General features: G+C 39.9%; 1 protein-coding gene across 15 annotated transcripts in view; it reads right to left on the bottom strand.

Moving 5' to 3' along the window:
- Window positions 1–2226: 2226 nt before the first annotated feature.
- The window catches only part of LOC113517083 (protein muscleblind), a 210883-nt gene continuing 189705 nt past the window's right edge, over window positions 2227–23404 (bottom strand). For 5 of the 15 annotated variants that reach the window (XM_052901920.1, XM_052901919.1, XM_052901918.1 and 2 more), the window contains 6 exons: window positions 14251–14418; window positions 13276–13359; window positions 12592–12771; window positions 11198–11287; window positions 10958–10999; window positions 9844–10779 (listed from right to left, as the gene is read on the bottom strand). In XM_052901920.1, coding sequence (XP_052757880.1) covers window positions 10138–10779; window positions 10958–10999; window positions 11198–11287; window positions 12592–12771; window positions 13276–13359; window positions 14251–14418 — 1206 coding nt within the window. In that variant the 3' untranslated portion in view covers window positions 9844–10137. Of the gene's footprint in view, window positions 5013–5649; window positions 5735–8213; window positions 9360–9843; window positions 10780–10957; window positions 11000–11197; window positions 11288–11567; window positions 11778–12591; window positions 12772–13135; window positions 13192–13275; window positions 13360–14250; window positions 14419–23404 lie in introns of those variants that run through there. The other 10 variants (XM_052901926.1, XR_008253690.1, XM_052901927.1 and 7 more) reach the window with 10 other exon arrangements.

Below are 23404 nucleotides of genomic sequence, written 5' to 3'. Positions count from 1 at the left end.
GCAATACAGTATAACCGGTGGTTTGAGAGGGAGGGGGGTAGTAATGCGGACTACCAATCCCATTGTTAGCAATATACCCAACCAGATCGACCTCCACGTTGGAACCAGTTGTTAATTTCAGTATAGTTCAATTATTTTAACCTGTTTTAATCCAACTGCCAAAGACATGAGAGTAATGTTTTTCAGGTAAATACTTATATATGGGTCTTTGGTGTACTATTTGACTTGGATACCTAATTGTTCAGTGCTATAGAGCACATAACGACAGTATAAATATTTTTTTTAATGGGCGATTATGGTATGGTGATCCCGTTTGTGCTATCGGTATACGCTGGCGGGGCACCAGTGATAGATGACTAATGAGGATGAAAGCCGGTCAATTAGCCCATCCTGATGAATTCAACTAGAATTAGCCACGACGGTTTCCAGGGGGAACCATGTGGAGGTCGACCTGACAGGGTATATTGCTAGTAATGAGGCTATTTGACTCCATTACTAACAATCCCTTTCCCCCCAGTATAAATATTGCAGTTATAAATACCAGAAAACTCATTTTGCAATTGGATTTTTGCGACTATAAAAATTTATCGAATACTCTAATAAGTAGGTAAGTAAGCATCTATCTACTTGTCGGACATTAACACAGTACTAGTTTATTGCGGTAGAGAGTATCAAGACGTGGCTTCCTCAAAGTTCATAGACCTACTTATGTATGATTTATAATTATCTTATTTATGTGGAGTTTCAGAGTTACAGTTTTTCGCTTTGTGAAAGATCATATTAACCAATCTTCTAGTTTATGGTTCTATACAATTGTGACAGATCTATAGAATATTACTTACCAGTAAAATTATGCAAGATGTAGGAGCAAACTGTGTCAAAATGTATTTAATGCTGTGTCAAATCGCAGCTTAAGTCAGTTAAGACGCTTAAGTTTAATACTCATTCCCCAATAGCGAACCAAATATTGGAAAAAAATTTATCACAATCAGAAATTTAGTGATAGTATAGTACATGAGACTGTATAACATTCTTAAAAGAATCTGAAATAAACTGGGTTAAAAATTTTACCTTGCGTGAATTTGATTGCTTGGGTACCTCTGTCCCATTAGTGTTTCAACCGTGATGCGGTTGTTTGCATGGCTGTGTTTCGGTTTGAAGGATGGAATATGGCGTGAGTTTACTGGGTACAAAGGAATAACACCTGAGTCTTCAGGAATGGCAACGCATGGGGGGTATCATGGGCGAAACAGTATACTCTGTTATGTCCATGGTACTGCTCATGTCTATAGGCGACGGTTACCACTTTATATCAGGTGGGCCGTCAGCTTGTTTGCCATTCAAAGATGTATAAAAAAAAGCCCCATTGCTAACAATATACCCTATTGGATATATTGTCGTTTCATCTATCAAAAAAAAAACTAAGTATATAACGTGGTATACGTACCCAGTATTACGTATACAGTACTGTCATATCTCACATTTTAAACCGAAACACGGCTATGTAAGCACAGGAGCTTGGAGGCAGAAAAATAAGGGTCAGAGTCCTTCTTATATGCCTCTATCAATATTCGCATTTAGTAATAAAAGTGGACATGAGGAATTGTTTGGTTTATTGTATTTAAGTGTTCCCGCAAAGTCATTATACACTAAGTAATCAGTGAGGCTCGTTTAGAGGCACCATACAGAGGTTTCTTCAGGATCGCCAACGAGAGCATAATGTTTCTGGTATTGCAGGTGTTCATAGGCTATGGTAAACGTTTACCATCATGTAGACAATATGCTTGTTTACCACCTCAGTGGTATAAAAAAAATATTAAAATTAATATTTTAATTTTATAATTTCGGGATTTTACAGTTTAATGGGCCATCATAAATCAAATTTATAATAGTTTTGACTTAAATCTATTAGAAATTTAGTTTATATTGATATGGTAAAATAAAGATTATTCTGTGATATCAAATTGAAATTTTAATTATAGACATATATTTAGAGAAATGCTGTCTCAGAATCGCGAGTAGTGTATCACTCATATATGTACAGTTCTCGTCCATGTGGTATGCATCAAATTTTGGCGTAATATTGCATGCTGTTGTTGTGTAGTCGGATAATCATAGTTTATCTTTTGTTCCTGAACAAAGTCACATATGGCATACATATAAATTACTTTGGGATACTATTAGGGATGATTGCTACTAAGTACAACTAGAAATAAAAGAGACGCATCACATATTCAGTTGTTTATTATCTATGCTGTACTCAAAATTGATCCGAAGATCACATCACATAGTAATTTCATAAATAATATTACAATGTCATGTACTTTCTGTGATTGTTCGTGAATAAAAAAATGTTCACAATATTATAAATACTTTGATCACTGGACCGGTTTAAAGTAGACTGTACTTACTACATAATAAGATACCAATATTTAGGTACTCAAACAACTTACAGTATATTTGATGAGAGATATAATAATCAATTATTGTGTTGCAGTTCATTTTTTTTTTGTTAATATATTTACAGTTTTACATTTTTTTTTGTGATTTACAAATAAATTCTTGAATATTTAATTAGGTCATCATTACTCCATTTGCATTTATAATAACAGTACTTTATAGTTAAAAATATCACAAAAATGAAATATATTATGTGTAAGACACACGCAACATTATACAACAAAAAGAAAAATATAAAATCCACTAGAAACTTCGGGCCAGAAGAGTCCCTTCTAAACAGGAAGGATACTTTCGATGTTCAATCTTTTATAACGGCAATTTGATACCATAATTATTATTATCACACTAATTAATTATAAAAGTAATCGATTGTCTTACAATAAATGCGTCAGATCATAAAATTTTGATTATAAAAATTATAGGCAACAAATAATTCATGAAACGATAAATTTCAACAAAAAAATAAAATGACAACTTATTATATAATAGTCATAGTGCCGTATTGATAAAAGTGAACTGTTCACCTTAGCCACTAGCACAGGACTGATAATAACAATCAACATAAAACACAAACGCAACGAGTTACTAATGAGTTTGACTCCGCATCCGATATTCACCTTTTATCGATATGGCATTCCACTTACGTTACGACAATAAATATAACACGCTTACACATTAATCACTTCTTTAATTCCGACGCTAGGAATTATTTCATAATATATACCTAAAAATATAATCACGGCACAAGTATCCCCCCGACTAAATTACTAAAGTAGTGTCACTTTATCAGGATTTAGAATCAAATATGTATTATGTATCTTAAATATTTCATTATTAATATATCATTATCAAAATATCCACTAAATGGGAGGAATAAATCAAATTATTAATATTTATTCTAACATTAATCGCATGACTGATCAACAAAAAGGATATGGACTAGGAATAATATTAGGCATTAGGCTTCCATGCCCTCGGGGCGAGCGCGCCGCGGCGGGCGGACCGCAGCGGACCGCACGCGGCCGGCGGCTGCGGCGCGCTCGCTCCCGTACTCTCTCTCTATCCGCATATCACCTCTACATACATACGACGAGATAAATTTGATCGAAACGTTAATACTGTTTATGTTCAAAACAATATAGGTAGCTATTTCTTTATGCTGTACTCACCGAGAGCTAACTGGACTCGATCGTCGGTTATATTTTGTGCTTTGATAGACGGGATTCGATCAGTAAAAGAATGATTATCTAGCAAAATCTATCTGGAATAAAAGCCGACGTTCTATCCTAGAATTTAGGTAAATAGCTTGGAAGTATGCCTTCTTCGTTTAAATATTGTCCGATAACGTTCATTGTATTTCGAATGTTTGTTTTCTATCACTCTACGAGTGTCGTGATATTCTATACTAAGTGTGAACTGGGCGACGCGACGCGACGCGAGGCGAGGCGAGGCGAGGCGAGGCGACGCGAGGCGATGCGCCGCGTCGGTACCGAGGGACGTGATGCGAATGGGATGGCTCGTTGAGGGAAGAACGACGTACCGACTGGCGGCGCTCCACCGCACCGCTCCACGTTACGTGCACAATTGTGCTCCGGCGTCAAAAGTTTCAGTGCCGAAGGAGAGAAGCGGCTACGCTATTGGTGTTTCTTTACTGATTCGCTTAATCTAATCTAGTGTAAAACTTGTCATCTAATAAAACGTAATTTTATAACGTACATAAAAAAGTAACATAATTCTCACAAAAATGCTCACAATAGGAGTGGGGTGATGCAACTTTTGACACCGGCCATAGCCGTCGGTAGAAAGCTACGGCGCCGAGTGCGCGCGCGCCGGCGGCCGCCGCGGCGGCGCCACTGCGCACCACCCATAAATATTACCTCGCTTATATACAACAAAGTTTTCGTGCTGTGCCACATGGCGATCGCACCGATCTTTACAGGAACTCATATCGTATCTTAAAAAAAATAATATACAATATTAATAAAACATTTGAAACCTCACTAACTACGATTCGACGATCTCGATAAAATTACTCAATACGGCTCCGGCGTTTCGAAATCTATTCATATCACAATCGCATGACCGTGCCTGAGAATCATATCCCGCTACTTATGTACACACTCCTTTCCGAAGACTACGCACTCTCAAGACGGGGGCGGGGCGCCGCTGCGGCCGCGGCCCGCCCCCGCCACTACACTAACCGATATTCACTAAGATATCACCACCTCCGCTGCGGGAGCGACAGTGCGATCCGACCGAACCTGCCTTTCCCGAGTGTGCCAGAGGCGCGATCGATATGGATAATGCTGGGCGCGGGCGACGCGGGGGACGGGACCTGTGGTGGGTGAGGGTGTGGGGTCATGGGTGAAGGTCATGAGGTGAGGACGAGGGTGCGGGGGCGGACGGGTTGCGGACTAGAGGTTAAGGAGGACGAAGAGCTGGCGGCAATTGAACTGGGATGTGGTAGTAGCGGCAGGCGGCGCGGCGACACGTGCCGGCGGCGGCGTCGCGACACACCACCACGCGGCACCCCACCACCTGCAGCCCGCACCCTGGAACGTACGCAAATGTGTAATTAAAACAACTTACGTATTTCGTAATGAATAATAAACACACGGTGACCTTGGTGCCGCGCCGTCGTCTGCACGCTCAGCGGTACGATATACGATAGCGCGACGACACAACGGTAAAAATGTTAAAAGTGGTTTGGGTTAAAAAGAAAAGATTGGTCAGTTACAATAAAAATAAATCACTAAGTACGAGAGATTGGTTTTTATGAAAATAAAAAGTCATGTATCATTTAAGTACTAAGTATATACTCTGCGAAATTACAGACTAAAACTACGTTTTTATTATCTACCTAAACATTTTAAACTTTTATTGCAACAAATAGAAAAAAATAACATTGGATACAATGCAACTATGAACAAAGGATAACCACTACTTCTACCAAATCTACTATAACAATTATAGGCATATTAATTTTCTTTAATAAAATGGTGCTATAGTCAAATAGATACAGTTAGGTACTAAAACTTAGGAGATCATGCCGAATGTAACAAGGATGGATGGGAAAATTATATAACAATATAGTTTAAAATATTGTTCCATTAGGCATTTAGAACATGCTTTTTTGACATTAATTAACTTTTCATTAAATTAGATATATATTATAAAATAAAATCTCACCTTCACGAATATGAACAAATCTGCAGGTAGGTCTTGTACATCCTTGTCGATTAAAATCTTGGCACACCGGGAGGGTGTCCAGTAACTGTAAACATGATAAGCAATCGTTAGTTTTTTGTTATCACTTATCCACATATACACACAGTTTAACACCACAATAACAAGATAAACAGTTGTATGGAAATTAAATGAATTTTATAAGATCACATTATGATTATTACTTTTATTGTACTAGCGAAGATTGTCTGTCTACAAGTAGAGTATGAACATTCATAGTAAATTAAAAAACAAAAATACAATAACTTATGTATTTCAAATCTGATGAATATCGTGATATCACTCCCTGATAGTACAATTTAATTTATTGTCATCGTATAAAGTCAATTTATACTTCAATTCTATAAAATTCCATGCTTAGCGGCTTGTTAATTGTGGCGTAACTGTGAGATATGTTCGTAATAAATAGCTACTTCACAAACAGTCGGAAAAAAAATATTGTAAAATGATAAATGTACTGGACACGAGTCCGCGAGTTCCGATGGTTCATGAATTGTTTATGTTAATAGTGTTAATGCTAATCTAGATCATCACTTTTTGGACATTCATACATCTGACACTGATCCTCATTGCACAGCCGTCTGAAAAAATAACGCTGACACAGTTTTTGTAATATCAAAGAGCATAATATAAGACGTAACTAATTTAAAAAAAAAAAAAAAAACTAATTTAAATGTACCTATGGGAGTAAATTACATTATGGTCAACATTTCTATAGTTTTGCGATTTTTTTTTCACAATATCTCGGTGTATCGATGTTCGCTTAGGAAACAGAAATTTGCAAATGCGTGTGTACTCTCTTGCTCAATCACTACATAAATTAACACAAAACGGGACACACGGAAGGCGGAAACTGCTCAAAATCAAATCTTGTTGCTGCTTTAATATTACAAGAACTTTACAAGATTCGTTGCACAATATGATTGGACCTTCCAAGCATTCTTTTATTTACGTGCGCGCTGACGTTATGTGTGTCACCTTTATATTGTATGTCTAATTTAGCTGTTGTATAAACATTTTACATAGAATTAATGCTGCTAGAGTTATTCTCGTGAGAAATTCCGTAACCGTCAGAGAGTAGTGTTAAAATACGTTGCACTATGCACATAGTAGGTATGAATATATAATCTAAATGGCATGCAGAACGCTTGAAGTATAATCATTATTGCGCAGCCAATCTTATTTAAGCGTGACTATATTTTACAAAAAAGCTAAAGCATGATGCTAGACAACTGTAACCAGGGCGGGGCGTTCTAGAAGGTTCTGTAGCGTCCAAAGTGTACCCATAAATACCAACTGTTGCTATAATGAAGCTAAGAGGCTGTGTGGGGGGTTTGCGACGTGTGTCTGAGTCGGCTGTGATGATTGAGACAGTAGGCCGTCGTTCTCGTAGTACGAGAACGGAGGACGGTCATGCTTAACAGTAGGTTGGCGCTGGTTAAATGTAAAAAGTCAAATTTATACCTTTAGCTTACATGACAGTTCTGGACGTGACATGTTAGTGGTAGTACAAACTGCAACATAATGACCATTAGAGAGTGCGGTTACTGTACGACAAACAAAAGAAAACCAAGTATATTATTACATCTACGGTGAACACTTCAAATAAGCATCAGAGAGGCCTCGACAAGTCGTAAGCGAGGAATTGAAGCCGCAACGGCGAAGCACTTTAAGCGTTGCAAAGAAAAGTCGAAGTGAATAAACGGTCTATTGAACAGCGAAACATAATACAATAAGGTTTATTATAGGTTTTGACAGATTACTACTACTGTATCAAAAAAGTTCACTTCGATTTTTCTTTTTTCACCATTGTCATTTCAACTAACGACTACAAGAAAAATACGACTATTAGGCATATTTAGTTTCAATCGAGATATTTAAAAAAAAAAAAAAAAAACAACCCCCTTGTTAGCAGTTGATAGTTGAAATTGGCGAAAGGTGAATATGCTTCCTGCTAAAAAATTGATTTCATGAAAAACAAATTCTTTTGGTATTGTTAAAAATAATGAACGTTAGGTGCAATAAGACGTTTAGTGTGAATTTGTAAATCAACTTATTAGCAGGCAGCACCTAAATGGCTTCGTTATTTCATAATTAAGACCACCTCTACTGAAACTGCCGTAGTCTATAATAAGTAGTCAGGCATTAGTAGCATATAATTATATTGCCAGCATTTAGAATATTATTGCAACTTCATGCAAATGACACAGGGCAGATTTCAGTAAAGGTTTTGAATAGGAAATCACTTATACTGAGGATATTATATAAAGCTGATTGTATCTTACCGGGTGTAAGCAAGGCAATACGGTCGAGTGACTTCTTCCACATTTGAAAGCAAGAATGTCTCACTATACAAAACTAAAAATCATCAACAAGTAAGTTGTAGCATCAACTGTTCATTACAATATAACTGATACAGTTACAGCACAATGACTAAAATGATTGATGTGATGATGACATTGATAACACATGAGACTCTTGAGAAGCAATGCCATCGGTTTCTGGGATTTTCATTCACAGCGTGTTCTGATCACTTTCCATAATATGTTCGTGGCATTTCTGGTAAAAGCACGGGGTAGTTATTATACTGTATATATTATGTGGTTCGACTTCTGCTCCACCAACGGAGTAAGGTACAGTTTAGTTAACTTTAAGATATACAGTTTTTAATTAACATTGTATTATTTTGTGCGTGTAATAAATAAGGCCGATTAGGAAAGCTTAAATAATTAAGCGCACCTTGTCCCGTGAATAGCCCGCTGATGTGATCGTGGTGTTTGTTTACAGTTCGATATTAATAAGCGCTTAGTCTACTAAGCCCGCTTGAAGCAAGAGAAATAAAAACAAGCGAAGACTAATAGCGCAGTGAAGAGATAAGATCTACTTCTTTTGATACTTCGATTGAGCTCATTATTGATAAGTTAGATGAACTACTATGCAAATTAGATAAATCAACAAGCTTGTACAAAAAAAAACTGCTCAGTAGATAAGTATTTAATTTTAATATATCATTCACCGCTACCTTTGATGTTTTAGTTAATAGGCCAAATTAACAGCTTCGTTTCTCAGTTATGTTGAAATACTTAACCAACAGACCAAACGTAGTCTATTTAAATTATATCTAAGTATATTTGAATTGTTTGTATTGGCTTACTCAAGTGACATTTTAGAGGCAGCTCAAACTGTTTTGGATCCATGAACCGTACTGTATACCGTTCGGAAGAAACAGTCGATTGCATCGAAAACTTTTGGGCAACCATAAGGATATCGAGTATGAAGCCGATACAAAGAATTAAAATTCAGTGACTCTTGATAATTGTTATTTAAAAATACCTATATTAATAAAAAGCGGTACTAGTAGTTGGCGTAGGTAAAGGCGATATGCAGATAGTAGCATGTTCTAGGTGAGAGCGTGAGCGCGGTATGGCGTCGTGAACCCGCTGTGACAGGGCAGCGGGAGAAGGAGGCCGTGCCTACTAGCGTCGGTTCTAAAAGTCGTACGTTAATAAGCGTCATGCTTGTCAATATGGAGGTCTCAACGGGGGAGAAGCTGGTGCTATTGAGTGGCGAGGTGCGGCGGAGTCACGCGGCACTCGTTACCTGTCCGCGCTCGTCGGTGTACACCACATAGGGCGCATTGGGCGGCGCGCAGCCTGTCCGGCCCAACACAAAAAGCGACAAAAGATTGGTAATGGGGACGACAGCCGAAGCGGTCATTCGGAAGGCATGTAACAGAAAGCGTTCAAATAAATAGAAAAAGTGCGACCGAAAGAAAAAAGCGGGACGACGCTCGTCGTCTTCGCAGCACTACTGATGAACACGCCGGCACACTTAGCACACACGAGGAGCCACTAGAATAATGAGAACAATACCTGATGAGCCAAACGTATAGGGGTGGTAGGTTCTATTCCATGCGAAAATTAGAAGGCGGCTGTGTTAGGTGCGGGCCTGCTGTTGCAAGCCGGTAACCACTAGGTACGGGATCGACACATCGGCCAAAGCGCACCCGTGCGGAGCTCCTCCGAGAACAAGCGTGTACGTAGCGGGATCGACGGACCAAGCGCTCAACTCTCAGTACGACGATAGGTACTCACGATAACGACGATCGACAAGAGGTAATAAAAAAACGTACAGTCATGCATCTCAAGCGTTATTATTACCGGGATCGTAGATATGAGAAATATACACGCATAGGATAAAAACGGTGAGTAGATACACAATAATAAGATATAGCGTAAAACTACCGAGACATCTGCGAGGGCGAATCCGCTCGCTTCGTCCTTACAATAATACAATACAAATGTGACCACACGCCTAGCGCTAACCGCCCCGACAGGCCGGGGCGGGACACACGGTCGCACACGTATGAGTCTCTACGCGGAGACCCCGCGCCCCGCGCCCCACCGACCGCGGTATCGCCCGCGCGCCACTCTATGTCGTCTTCATCTTCTTATAGGGGTTTACTGCCGCAGCGGCTGCGGCAGCGGCCGCGGCAGCCGCCGGTGGCGTCGGAGGCGGCATCGTGTACATGTATTGTTGCGGATAGTAAGCGGGCATGTGCATGGGTGGCGCGGGCCAGCTGGGCCGCATCATAAGCGGCGCACGCATTAATCCCGGCATGGACGCGCGCGCCTTCAACTGTTGCGAGTACATGGCGGCCGCCTGTGCCATTGCAGTATGCTGCGCTGCAATCGCTATCGCTGCCGCATAATTTTTCTGAGCCACTTCTTTGGCTACAGCAGCCGGGTCGGGTGTAGCGGCGTCCGCGAGCGAAGCAGGCGGCGAGGTGGACGGTGCAGGTTGTGGTGGCGCGGGCTGCGCGGGCTGCGGGGGTGGCTGCGGCGCCGGCGCCGTTTGCGGCGCGGGCAGCGCCAGCGGCGGCGCGCTCGCGGGAGCGGCGGGCGACGCCGCGGTTGGCGGGGCGGACGTGGCGGGTGCGGGGTACTCACATGACACGGGCACGAACGGCTGCTGGAGTTGCATTAGCTGCTGGTAGGTCGTCGCCGGCTGATAAACTGGGACGCCCGCTTTGTCTGCGGCGGGTCGTTTATACGGCATTACACCAGGGAAGGCCTGAGAAAAGATGATAATAATAAAATTATATCCATTTCGAGGAATTTTTAACGAGTTCACGGACACGAAACCAAGTGATGACATGATTATTTGTTATTTACGGGTGCGGTATTGAAAGTCTGTGAACGTATTAATAAGTCATCGTAGTGTATTAAAATAGGAACGTTCAGATACTTACGAAGTTATCGTAATAGAAGGATCCGACGCTCTTCATGTCCATCTGAAACGAGAAACAAACGGTTGAATGGAAGTCCTCGGGTGTGACAGGGTGGATGGCACACCGGCGACGCGGGGCAAAGGGCGGGGGTGGCCCTCGGCCGCGCGTCGCTTGAGTCCATATAGGAGGGAGAGGCGCGCGGAAGGATCGTGCGGGCGGGAGTGGGAGTGGAGGTGAAGCGTGCAAAGCTTGCGGCAGTACCGGTGGCGGCTCGAGCTCGGTGGGTGCCGGTCGTTTCTTGCCCGGCTCCGAAGTCGCGCTCGCTGCCGGCTGCTGGGCTGCGGCGGCCGTCTACGTGAAGCGAAGCGTCGCAGGACGGGACAGAAACAATAACGATGTAGTAGATGCACAGAATACACCTAAAGCTCTGCATAAGGTGATATTATGCGAAAGATAAAAATAAAATAAAAGTGAAGCGTGAGTGCGACGGAAGCGTGGCGCGAGTCGGCCTGCGCGAACTGAACAGAACAAAGCCTGCGAACGAAAGCGGCGTCGCGACGAGCGAGACCAAGCGGAAGAAGAGAAGCGAACGCGAGCGAGCGAGGCGAGAGCGTGCAGCCTGGTGGCGTACCGCGCCGCGCGCCTGCGCCTTAAGGTGCGCCTGCAGGTGCAGGGGAGGGTGGAAATAGCGGCAGGGGTCGCGGACGCAGCGGCCCTTGACGGCGTCCATGCACACCGTGACACAGCCGTCGTCGTGCGCCACGACGGGAGGCGGCGGGTGCGCGAAGCGACACTCGGACTCCGCGCGCTTGCACGCGCCGCGCTGGAACTCCCGGCACACCTGCACCACCACACACCAGCCATGTCCGCCGCTCGCGACCCGCGCTCTACAGCCTATAGCCCACTGCTCGTCTAGCCCGATCTGATCCCACGATATTCCCGAAATTCGATTGTACGCGCCTATTTAAAATTTCGCGTTCAAAAAGTTTGCGTCTGATCATTCTAAGACGTATTTCCGCGTAAACTAAACGACTTATGCAAAATTTTATCAACGATTTTTTTTTACTAATATGCGGTTTTCTCGACCCGACGCCGCTTTGATATTTTAATTGGAAGTGACATTCTCAATTTACCGAGATACGCATCCGTCGCATTTTTTTATTTATGATCAAATTAGTATTCAATAAATCGGTATATACAATTTTAATTTCACACGAAATTTTGATTTCGATCTCGATCGAATTTGGTTAACCAATTTGTTTTAAGCGTTTGGCGCCACTACATTGTAGGCGCAAATTTACAATAATTTTGCTACCAAATGTCGTGGTTTTCTAGTAGATTTAAATATTTCGGCGAATAAATAATTGCGCCAACAGTGCAGATCCTTCACCAAAGGTGTAAGCGAGTGCTGCTCGCGAAGCGCTCGCGCTGACGCACTGGGCTAGTGCGCCCGCGCACCACAGACACATGGGGACGGGCATAGGCTCATTGGCCGTTATCTGACAGCGGGGACCGACACTATATGCCTTCGTGTTGCACAAAGAGATATAAGGCATAGAATACAAGTATAGTCGGTCCCCGGTGTAAGTGGCAACATCGGGAAGCACTACTCAGGTATGATGGAGTGTCGCTCGGATACATAGAAGAGGTCTCACCTCGAGACGATCGGTGCGAGGGAGCTTCTGCTGCAACACTGGCTGCTGCATGACACCAAGTGGTGAGGCAGCGGCAGCGGCAGGATCGTGACCTAGCATTGCAGGCACCAACTGTGGCGTGTAGTATTGCGCGTACGTCGAACCCACTCCAGGCACTGATGACAAGTATGGTGACGTTGCCTGTTACACAAACAACAATTAATAGTTAATATTCAGAAAATATCTGTTCAATAAATTTTACAGTAATTTGTAATCAAGCTTTTCACACCAATTTGTAGATACTAAAATCCATATTTCCATAAGCATAATCTGATAGCAAGCATATTAAAATTACAAAATACTTGTACATAAGCTGTACTGAATATATCTATTTATACATATAAGATCATCAATTTGTTTAAAATTATACAGTGAGTTATATTGTTAGCCAAACAAGCTTACACATGCATTAATAAAGAACGAATTGAAATATTAAAATAAGCATACGGTGTCCAATTAAGCAACCCACCGACCACCAGAAGTAGTTTAAGGACGAGGACGGATGAGGATGAGGAGTAGTCGAAGTTCCGAATCGTCGTATGTTTACATCAGGATGCAGTGCTAAATTTAAACGAAGACTATGAATAAAAGGAAGAGGTTCAAGGAGACCGGTAGTGCGATGAATTCGGCGGCGGCGAGAGTTACCTGCGGGGCGAGCAGAGCAAGAGAGATCGGGTCCAGCGCGGCGAGGTGACTCGCGGCCGCACCCGTGCCGCTCAAGCCGCCCACCTCGACACAAAACCACACAAACACGCTACTCATCGTGCGAAGGCTGGACTGCGCTTGTGCGCGCGTCCCTAGTGCCTCGACGTCTTTCTGCGCACGACTTCGCCATTGCAGTCTACTAGTGACATAGAAGCACAGCCACTATGTTAACGCTATCCGAAAGCTATTGACATGGAAACAGCGCGAGTAGTGCGAAGAGGGACGCCGAGGAAATTCGGGTCGCGACATTAGCGACGGTGTGAATAGTGGGGGAGGATAATATTTCGGTGATTAAATTTGCATTACCGCTTATACCCAGATCATACAATGTGAGTAAGTTTGGAGAGAGTCATGCCACTTAAGGAACGAATCGTACAAACATGCTCAAGCAGTGAGGAGCGATCGGCCGCCAGCGGCGAGGTTTAAGTTGTGCCAAAAAATAAACATATTATATACACAAATAAATACAAAAATTAAATAAACAATTTTACATTAAACAGTACGTATTTAAAAAGGATTAAAGCTATTTTTAGACTAGCGTTAATTCTCTTTTTTCATAATAGGAGTAAGAGTCTCTTGTTGCATTTAATAATAATTTGTTTTTTTAATAAGTTTACATGTAAATAATATAGTTTCTGAAGAGAAAACTACAGGTAGGTTAACTTGCTAATAAAAGTAGACACAATAAATGTTTTATTTCAGTTATGGTGAGTTTTTTTATTATATTCTAATTTTTAGAGGCACAACTTAAACGCAATACTTTTTATTAACTACGTGTTTTAATAAGAACGCTTATAAAATACAAGGTAGCGAGTACACCGAAAGCTGCGTATTGCGTGCACAGAGTACCTACGTGTTGAGGACCGATCGCTCAAAGCATTTTAGTAAGTATACGTAAAGTTTACTGTTACTTACCACGGTGGGTACCTGGCCAGGCAGCACCTGACCAGGCGTGAGGCCCATTTGCTGCATTAATGCGTTCTTGAGTGCTAGATGATTTCTGCCGTTAATCAGCAGCTGGTCCTTGAGATGCTGCGGTGGATGAAAATACTTGCAAGGTGGTTTCTCTCGATTACACCGACCCTGAAATAGAAAAATATTACACAATGAAAGGAGGTTTATTAAATTAAACTGAAGATAAAAACGGCATTCCGTGTTGTCTGGCCGTGGTCTGGTAAGTACAGTAATATGCTCCTATCATGTAAAGATTTAAATAATTCCTTTGTGTAGTTAATTTCATTGGTTAATCCTGTGGTGAGTCATTTACATATTCTACATTATAGTATAAAACTTCTCAAAAGGTTCTGTGTGTTTCGAATTTTATATCAAAATGCAAGTATAAAAAGACCAACTTTAAGCCTACGCAGATGTCGGATGGCGATCAGATACAGCGCGAATTTTTTTTTGATGAAGGACACTTTGTCCCTTATATGTCATGCGGTGGACTTCAAATAGTTTATTTTGGCGATCAAAAATACATAAATTTCTGTCTGTGTGACTGCCCCTAGTCTTGCAAGAAATATGCCAGATAGTATTATTAAAAAACAGTATTCCTAGTGTTGACATAAAACAATTTCAGATGTATACACTCGAAAGCCACAAATTTCAATATAACATATGGGGGTTAAAAGGTTCCTATCTCAGAATATCAGATTCATACATATCTTATATATTATTTTTGGATGATATAATTTTTACTATCTTGTATTAATATTTTGTTATGTTAAGTTTCTATCGTTTTGGAAACATGAGAAACCAATAATTATCACATTTATTATTCACTATTCTTCATTCAATACAGAACATTGTTAATTTTTGTCAATGAGATAGCCAGAAAATTGCTTCCTAATGATTATTTTTACTTTCATTGATACAAAAAGTTATATATTAAAGGAATATGTACGTTCATATGCCAGAGGTGTTCTCCTCTAGTAATTTGTTTGGTTCTAGAGTAAGGGCTTATGGGGTATATGACTCGGCCTCTCGAACCATTGCAGTATCTGACTAGTATTATACCCTCTGCAACTGTCGTGTCCCCTTTACTGTATAAATATTTCATTCTTTTAATACAAACTTTTACTCCTAAAGTTCTCCTTTTTCTTAATACGGATAGTACCATATCGTAGGTAGCCGATACCATCAACAAATCCATTCCCCAAGAAGGGTTGAAGTCAGTCAGGCGGCTGGTCGTAAAACTAAAAGCCAAAACCTTGGGTAATATGGGTAAAAACATATCACGTCGACCCCTAAATTTATATAATTAGAACGTGGGTAGGAAGATGATATGTTCTAAGACTTTAATATTCTGAGATTTACATGTTTTGAGACATAGACTTTTGATACATTGATATTTTCAGATATCAACTTTTTAAGCCCCATATGTTGTTTTGAAACTTGTATGTCTTAAATGCAAATCATTTTAGAAAAACGTTTCAATAATTCGACCCAAAGTTTCGATTGTGTGAAGTAAGATCATGACATTATACATAATCTGCGTCGAGTAGGATGTATTTGGTATTTATTTTGTATCAAATTAATGATATTGAAAGTTTTTGTATGAAAGCAGCTAACTCTCTATATCAATTATAAACAAAAAGGAATTAGATCTATGAAGAATCGAATTCAGAATGTCAATATAATAAAGCAGTAGGTATAATAATAAGAATAATAATCTTTATTTCAAACAGTAGATTACAAAATTGCTTAACAACGGTCCCCATATGGGTCGAGCCTGTATGTATAGGTATGCGTTGGCATTGCAGTACAGAGGTCGTTCTTTGTTATCAACAGATTCAGTTATGGCATTGTTATAAGATATATATAATATTTGGGATTTCAAGAGGCTACATTTTCTATGTTATGTGGAAAATGAAAGAGATAAGAGTATGGTTGCTCAGGTAAGTGACACTTGGAGTCTCAGAATGGACGAAAATGGCGGACCTCATTCGATATCATTCCGATAAGCAATATGTGTCGGGGAGGTAGCGGCCGCGGTTTCGGCTCAATATCGGGCGAATGTGCGGAAATCCCTCCATGCATCACAATTGCGGTGAGCCGGGCACGTAGCCACCAGAAATCCTCCACTCGATTTTTCCTTATAACTGCGTCTTGCGTGTCAAATATTTCTGAGGCGTGTCGGAGCGGTGTGGGCTTTGCTCTGCTCATTTTCGACGTCAATGAGGCGCGAGATAATTGCCTTTCGGAATCGAAGCCACCGCACCCATCTATGATGATTTATTTACATCCGCGTAATTAACTGTCGCACTACGTGACGGGAAGAGCCTCGCGGACGTTTTATCGTTGTACGCCGAGCCTTCAGAGCAATATTTTATTCAGTGAAAAAACGGAAAAGCGCTTATCGCAGTTTCAAAGAAATACGTATACAAACAAACGCCATCTGAATATTCAGTACTCTACTTGGGGGACTCGCTTACTGATAATGTCCGCGAAACGGGTGATTTATTGAGTAACTTTTCTAAAGTACATCGGATAAATATCACGACAATAGTTTTTGTTAAAATGGTTGAAGGAAATGGTGGAAGAAAATATTGCAATATATTTGAATGTTTAGCCACTGGCAATATCAGATGCAGACACGTATTAAATTGTGTTGGTCACAGAACTTTAGTTATGTATGCTACAACTAACTAGTGAAAGCAGTCAGATGCATTTAGATCAACTTGTAACTAGCAGGCATAATGTCAGTTGGACGGGTATCTCACAGTTTAAGCTTGGGATAAAGTTATTATTTCCTGTTACTCTACGCCGTCTGCTTGAGTTTCGATTCCTACCAATCCGTTTGTGAAACTTGAATGGGTGATCACGTTTTATCATAACTATGATAACTTGGTCGGGTCTATCAAACTTGATTTATTAGCTGGGATGGATTTGACTATTATTAACTTTGTAGTTTGGAACGTCTTATAGTTATTTCACAATTAAATGAATAACAACTTAAACATTAATTTAAATTAATTTAATAAATTAAATAATTTTATTTTAAAGAAAAATAAATTTAAAAATAATACGTTACAAATATTTACTTACGACTTTATTTTTAGGCGTTTAGTGTAGCATTGTAGTTTATTACCATTAAAGAAATCAAATATTGTAAATGTTTGACTTCCATATAATTGACATTAGTAGAGGCAATGATTTCTGAAGATCACTAAATTATATTACGTTTTATTAGGTATTTATTTATTTTGTAATTTATTAAAACTAAACCTCAATTCCTTATTCTATAATTCCTTTATACTGATAATTTTGATATTGAAACATAATCATAGTTCAAAGGAATTCCTGATTTATTTATATAGTAGGATTATAAGGGTAGTTAGCTACGTGCAGGTATAACGTTGCAGCGATTAGCGTGACGAATGCCCGCTTCAATACAAATGGCCGCGTCGCCTGAGACGAATGGCCTGGCCTCGTCGTACAAGCCCGATGCATACATACGTATTAATTGTTATCCTATTATTTGTATTTAGTGATATGTAATTAATATTTGTTTAATTTTTTTGTAGAAATAATGGGGACAATAATGTCAACACCAATGGATAGATAATTTGGTATATATTCCTGTTAAACCATGTGGATTAATATGAAATCTTTCAATATACCGTATTTGTCCGAGAGTGGCTAGGGAGAACCGTTCGGGAGCAGGGTGGGCAATAACCGCCCAAAACTAATAACATTTTTGTGTGATAGTAGTGGAAGAGCAAACCGAGCGCGTTTCCCTCGCCATGTCCTTTATGACACAACAATGCGCACTTGCAATACAATAAGGGGCAACCGACAGTCAGTTTCATCACTGCTTTCCTTCCTGGAGATAAAGATTACTTCAAAGAGGTAATATTACATGTAAGTTTGAGGAGTTGAAAGGGTTGCAGTGGGATATTTTCAATACACATTAGTGAGTTGCTGTTGTATAGTTGTTCTGGTAAAACCATTGACAATTAAGTTAAAACTGATATCAATGAACCGAAGCGCTTTTGTCTCGTTGCAATGAATGCCTCAAAACCACCAAGTACACTTTGAAACCATAACGTGTATAATGAGCAGCTTTTGAAAGAAACGTAACAGCCACGCTGCCGTTCGACTGATGCCAGCATGCGCCAGTATTCTTTTTGTAATGCCACCACCGAAAATTATACTCTTATTTCTTTGTTTAGAGATTTCATACCTATTTTTCGTTAAAATGTGACAGAAACTTCTACTTTTGACTTGATTAGATGACGTGAGGTATTTGAGCCAACAAGTGCTAATCGAGGAATTATTCAAAACTGTCAATTATGTTAAAAATTTGGAAAATTGAGGTTAGTCATATTCATTGATTAATTCAATGAATGAGCGCAGTAGTGCACATTATTTAAATCGGAAACAATCAGAGCCAATTAGGATGTCACATAAAGCATGCGCTCGTTAATCGATCAGAACAATCGATCACGATTGATAGATTGATTGGCGACATGCTGTCGGCGAAGCGCGGACGGCAGTACGCGCACGCGGTTCTACGCTCATCTAGTCTACTATTGGTCGCGTGGGCATATGTTGCGACAAATCGACACACGAGGAAAACAATGAGATAACGAGCCGATGAATGACACGCTCCCGTCACGAAGTCGTTCGGCACCCACTTGTACGCATGAAAGCGGGTGCCAAAAATATTTGTTTAACAGGGACAGACGGAAATAGACGCGGCCGGTAATACGTGCCAACTTCTGCAGCAAATAGGCACTTGTGGCACGTGGCCCGCACACGCAGCTGGCCGCTCACCTTTACATGCTTCTAATTGCAGTTGAAAATACCTATGATTTAAATATTGTGTAAAAAATTATTCCATAAGACATGTTTTGCTATTAATGATAAGTACAAAACTATCTAGTCTGACAAAGTCTGACAAATAGAAGAATTTTATTGAGGAATATCAGAAGATGAATTCGTAATTTTTTTGCTAACAAGGAGCTCATCACCACGTAAACTATTCAAAAATAGGCATACAGATTGTGACCCTGTGAGAATTTTCTTCCGTAAATATCTAGGTTTGGGAACGAACTTTGTGCATTTGCTTTAATAGAAAACGGAAACATGTAATATTCACACTTTTTTTTACACAAATGTGGCAAACATGCATACAACCCGTTTGATGGTAAGCGGTCACTGTAGCCTATGAACGCCTGCAATACTAGGGATATCACGTGCGCGTTACCGACTCTGATAAAACCTAATACACTCTTTTTAAAGAACCGCATATTATAGTCTCTAGGAAAAACTTAGGCAGTGAACTTATTCTAATGATTTTAAGCTTAATAAATGACTTTAAATATTTTGGATTTTTTTTTTATATTTTTAAGGGCGAATTAAAATATTAGTAAATTAATAAATAATTATCATTGAAGTCAGTTGCCTATCCATTTTTATTATCATTCAATAGATAAAAAAAAAGATATTTCTAAATGGAATAGATAAAATAAAAAGTAACACAAGCAGGTATCACGGTTTAAGATCCGGTCCCGGATGCCACAAATATTTTTTCCCGGCAGTCAAAGAGAGGAAAAGGTGAAATCTAATTTGCGAAATTTTGTGGCTGGGAAGGGAATTAGGTAAGCAAAGTCAATTCTGAAAGTAAGTAGAATTTGAATTTAAAATGATTTATAGAGGCGCAGGGGAGTGGCTAATGAGCCGTCATGCGAGAGGGGCGCGTGTTTACGCCTCGCGCTCGCCGTGTATTTTTTATTGCGGCCTCTGGGCGGCGCCGTTGCCGAACGAAACCGCGCTTCGCTGTACGTGTACACTGTTCACGTAACGATGTACACGCCTACACCGCTCGTCCCACGAAATTTTAAGAAAGTATAACATTTAAAGACATTACGAGATGGTCAAGTGGCTTGAATCAAGCACGATTTTTAGTTACAGTCGATCTTGGCTGATCATTTTAACTATTTACGTTATACTGTAATCATGTCATGATTGACATAACATAAAAATTATATTTATTGTTTGATGCGAAGAACGGAACATCAATATATTCCCGATAATAAAGTAGAAAAAAATATTTACAATAATAAAACTATTTGACCTCCATTTGGAAATTTAGTTAGTAAATAATGCCAACATTATAGCGTACAAAAAATGTATGTAGATAAAGCACACGTTAAAATTGTTGAAATGACCGCGACTCAGTACAGTAGCATACTAAGAATTATTAACTTCGCCAAAGTTTCCGTCAAGTCTGCTTCGTGGTACCGTAGCTTAATGTTAAAATATGCATTCGTGCACAGAGCTTTATCTCGGCCACTTTTGCCGTTGCCGTTGCCGGCAGACAGCGGTTAGACCTTTATAAATCTCAGCTTTATTATTAGTTTACATACTTTTAATACAACAAGAGCGGACTAGCCTCTAGTCTCATGAACTTTTAAGTATTTTAGCTGTAATATTTGAGGATTATAAAATTTTATATCATTAGGTGTACTTGCTATTATATGTTATATCATTTGGTAATTTCTCATATGGAGGTCAGTTCAGTTGTTAATATCTCTGTGGTAGTTGCTCGACCCGTGGCGGGGTGTGAGATTAATGCAACGGAAGCAAGCACAACCTCTCCAGGTGTTTCATTAAATTGCGCGCGGCGCCTCCGCCGGCTCGTACGGCCATTATGAAAGCTGCAAGCTCGAGGGCCATTCGCTTTAAGAACGCCCGCGCCACTTTGTAACAGCCTTAATGAATCTTGTTACTTATAGGCTCGCGTAAATTGCCTGTTTTACTAACGCGCCGCGGGAGAAAAATCATTAGGTCAGTGAACATTCTCGTGCAAAATGTTCTCAATGCTTTTGCAACACATTTAAAGCTTTTTTCTAGGGGCTGTTAATCCAGTATAGTTTTCTTGTTCAGCCGCAATTTTGTTTGCGAAAGTTTATTAAAATGCAATGAGTTTACAGGGTACAGAGGCATAGCACCTTAATCTTCATAAATGGCAACGCATGAGGTGTATCATGAGTGAAACAGTATACTTTGCTATGTCCATAGTACCTACTGCTTATGTCTATAGCCGTCGTGGGCAGTCAGTATGTTTGTCATTCTAAGTTGCATAAAAAAAACTAAACACGCGCTTTACGCTTATTGAATGCTATATAGTCTTTGTCTTCGAATACTATGTGTACTATGCAAAACCGTAGGATGATTTGTAGAATTAATATCACCAAGACAGAACAATAAGTAAATAAAATGAACATATTTCTTTTTGTATTTGGATATTTATACTCCCTTAGTTATATGTCAAAGAAAGAATATTTAAAAATCCTTTAAACGAGTATGTGTATCTTTCATGACAACCAAAAATCGCAAAAAAAATCATACTTTTTTTTATACAACTTAGAATGGCAAACAAGCTGACGGCCCACCTGATGGAAAGTGGTAACCGTCGCCTATAGACATGAGCAGTAGCATGGACATAACAGAGTATACTGTTTCGCCCATGATACCCGCCATGCGTTGCCATTCCTGAGGACTCAGGTGTTCTCGTCTCAATCTCATCCCAATTTAGACCTGTTCGTATATTTATTTAACTATCATATATTTCGATCTAGACCCAACCTAATATTTTTTTAGAATTTGCAAATAAGTTGAAATTTAATTACTTGAAAGAGAAAATGAAGCAGTTACATGTCTGTCGTACAAATGGCAATGTCAATATGCATGATTTAAGTTTGACCATTTAGACCTTTCAGACATACTAGTGTCAATAAACATAACGAGTGCATACAGTACTATGTAGGGGAAAAAGCTATAAGCATTCAATCTCATGAAAACAACGAACGATGAACGATACCTGGGTGTTACGTACTTCCCATTCTGACTTTGCGCTACCTACTAGCTTGACTAACAAGTTTACTCGTAATACAAGCTCCTGTGGTAATTAGTCTAAGCGGCTAGACGGTGCACTGTCACTTCGTGTCTCGCCTTGTTCACCCTCATTTGGACGCTTACTCACTCGGGAGACGCATTCGCCTTATTGTTTAACTAAAAACATATTATACACCATTTTTGACTTTCGACGAGTTTTTGTTATAGTTGCAGACAACAATAGTTGTATCACACAACAAAGGTTTCTGGGACGTTTCCGTAACGGTATTTTGCTAGGTCCGCTTTTGTGCTGAAATTAATAGAAATCGTTGAGCAATATCAGTTTCTTGCAGCAACTAAAGAGTACAGGCTGGTATATATCACAAAAGTTTTTTATTTATTCAATAATCAGTAATAGTATGTATTGACTGACCAATTCTCCAAGTATAATAGGTTAATTTTGTTTTGATTCTTTTACTAAGAATTCGGCATCTCTCGACACCTTCCGAGAAATTGTGTAAAGGTCAGTGATCGAGTCCAAATGACCGTTTTTAAATACCATGTAGCCAAAGATAAAAGGCGATAACTGCGAAATGGGCTAACTACAAAATAAAGACCCTTTAGTAGGTACGATAAGGGAAGTTTAAGAGTTTTCGGGTCCGGGTCGTACCGATAAATTGGGCGGCACTTAATTATGATCTCGGGCGGCATCTTGCAAGCGGCTAATGTCCCGGACTCGTTTAATGCGCGAACTTGTAGTCTCAGCTCCGGCGGGCGTGATAAATCTTCATCTGTGCCCCGTGCCCTTGCCATCCCTACACCCTACTTACAGTGACGCCTCGATGCGGATTGTCTACTCCCATGCGTATGTGACAGGATATCATCAGCACTTTGCAGTCATAGGTCTTTAAATAATAAGACCAAGGATTACAAAAGGATATACATAAGATGTATACGTTTTGGTTTTCTTTAATAATCCAATAATCACCCTTTAATAATCTAATAATAAATGAGTATTAAGTCATTTGACATCCTATACGAACGAGTACATGCCAGCAGATGAATACACCATCTACAAATAGTTTCATGTTTATAAAGTTCTTAGAAAGAAAATAAAAAGCTATTTTTATTATGAAGTCCAGCAAGACGCACGTTGTTTTTAACCTGAAGGGCTAGAAATAATCATTATAAGTTTTAGCAGCTTTCAGGTACTATAGTTTGTAAC

Source organism: Galleria mellonella, unplaced genomic scaffold, assembly GCF_026898425.1.
Source record: "Galleria mellonella isolate WM207_F2 unplaced genomic scaffold, CSIRO_AGI_GalMel_v1 utg83, whole genome shotgun sequence".
Taxonomy (NCBI): Eukaryota; Metazoa; Arthropoda; class Insecta; order Lepidoptera; family Pyralidae; genus Galleria; species Galleria mellonella.
This window is presented reverse-complemented; position numbering and strand designations above follow the sequence as displayed.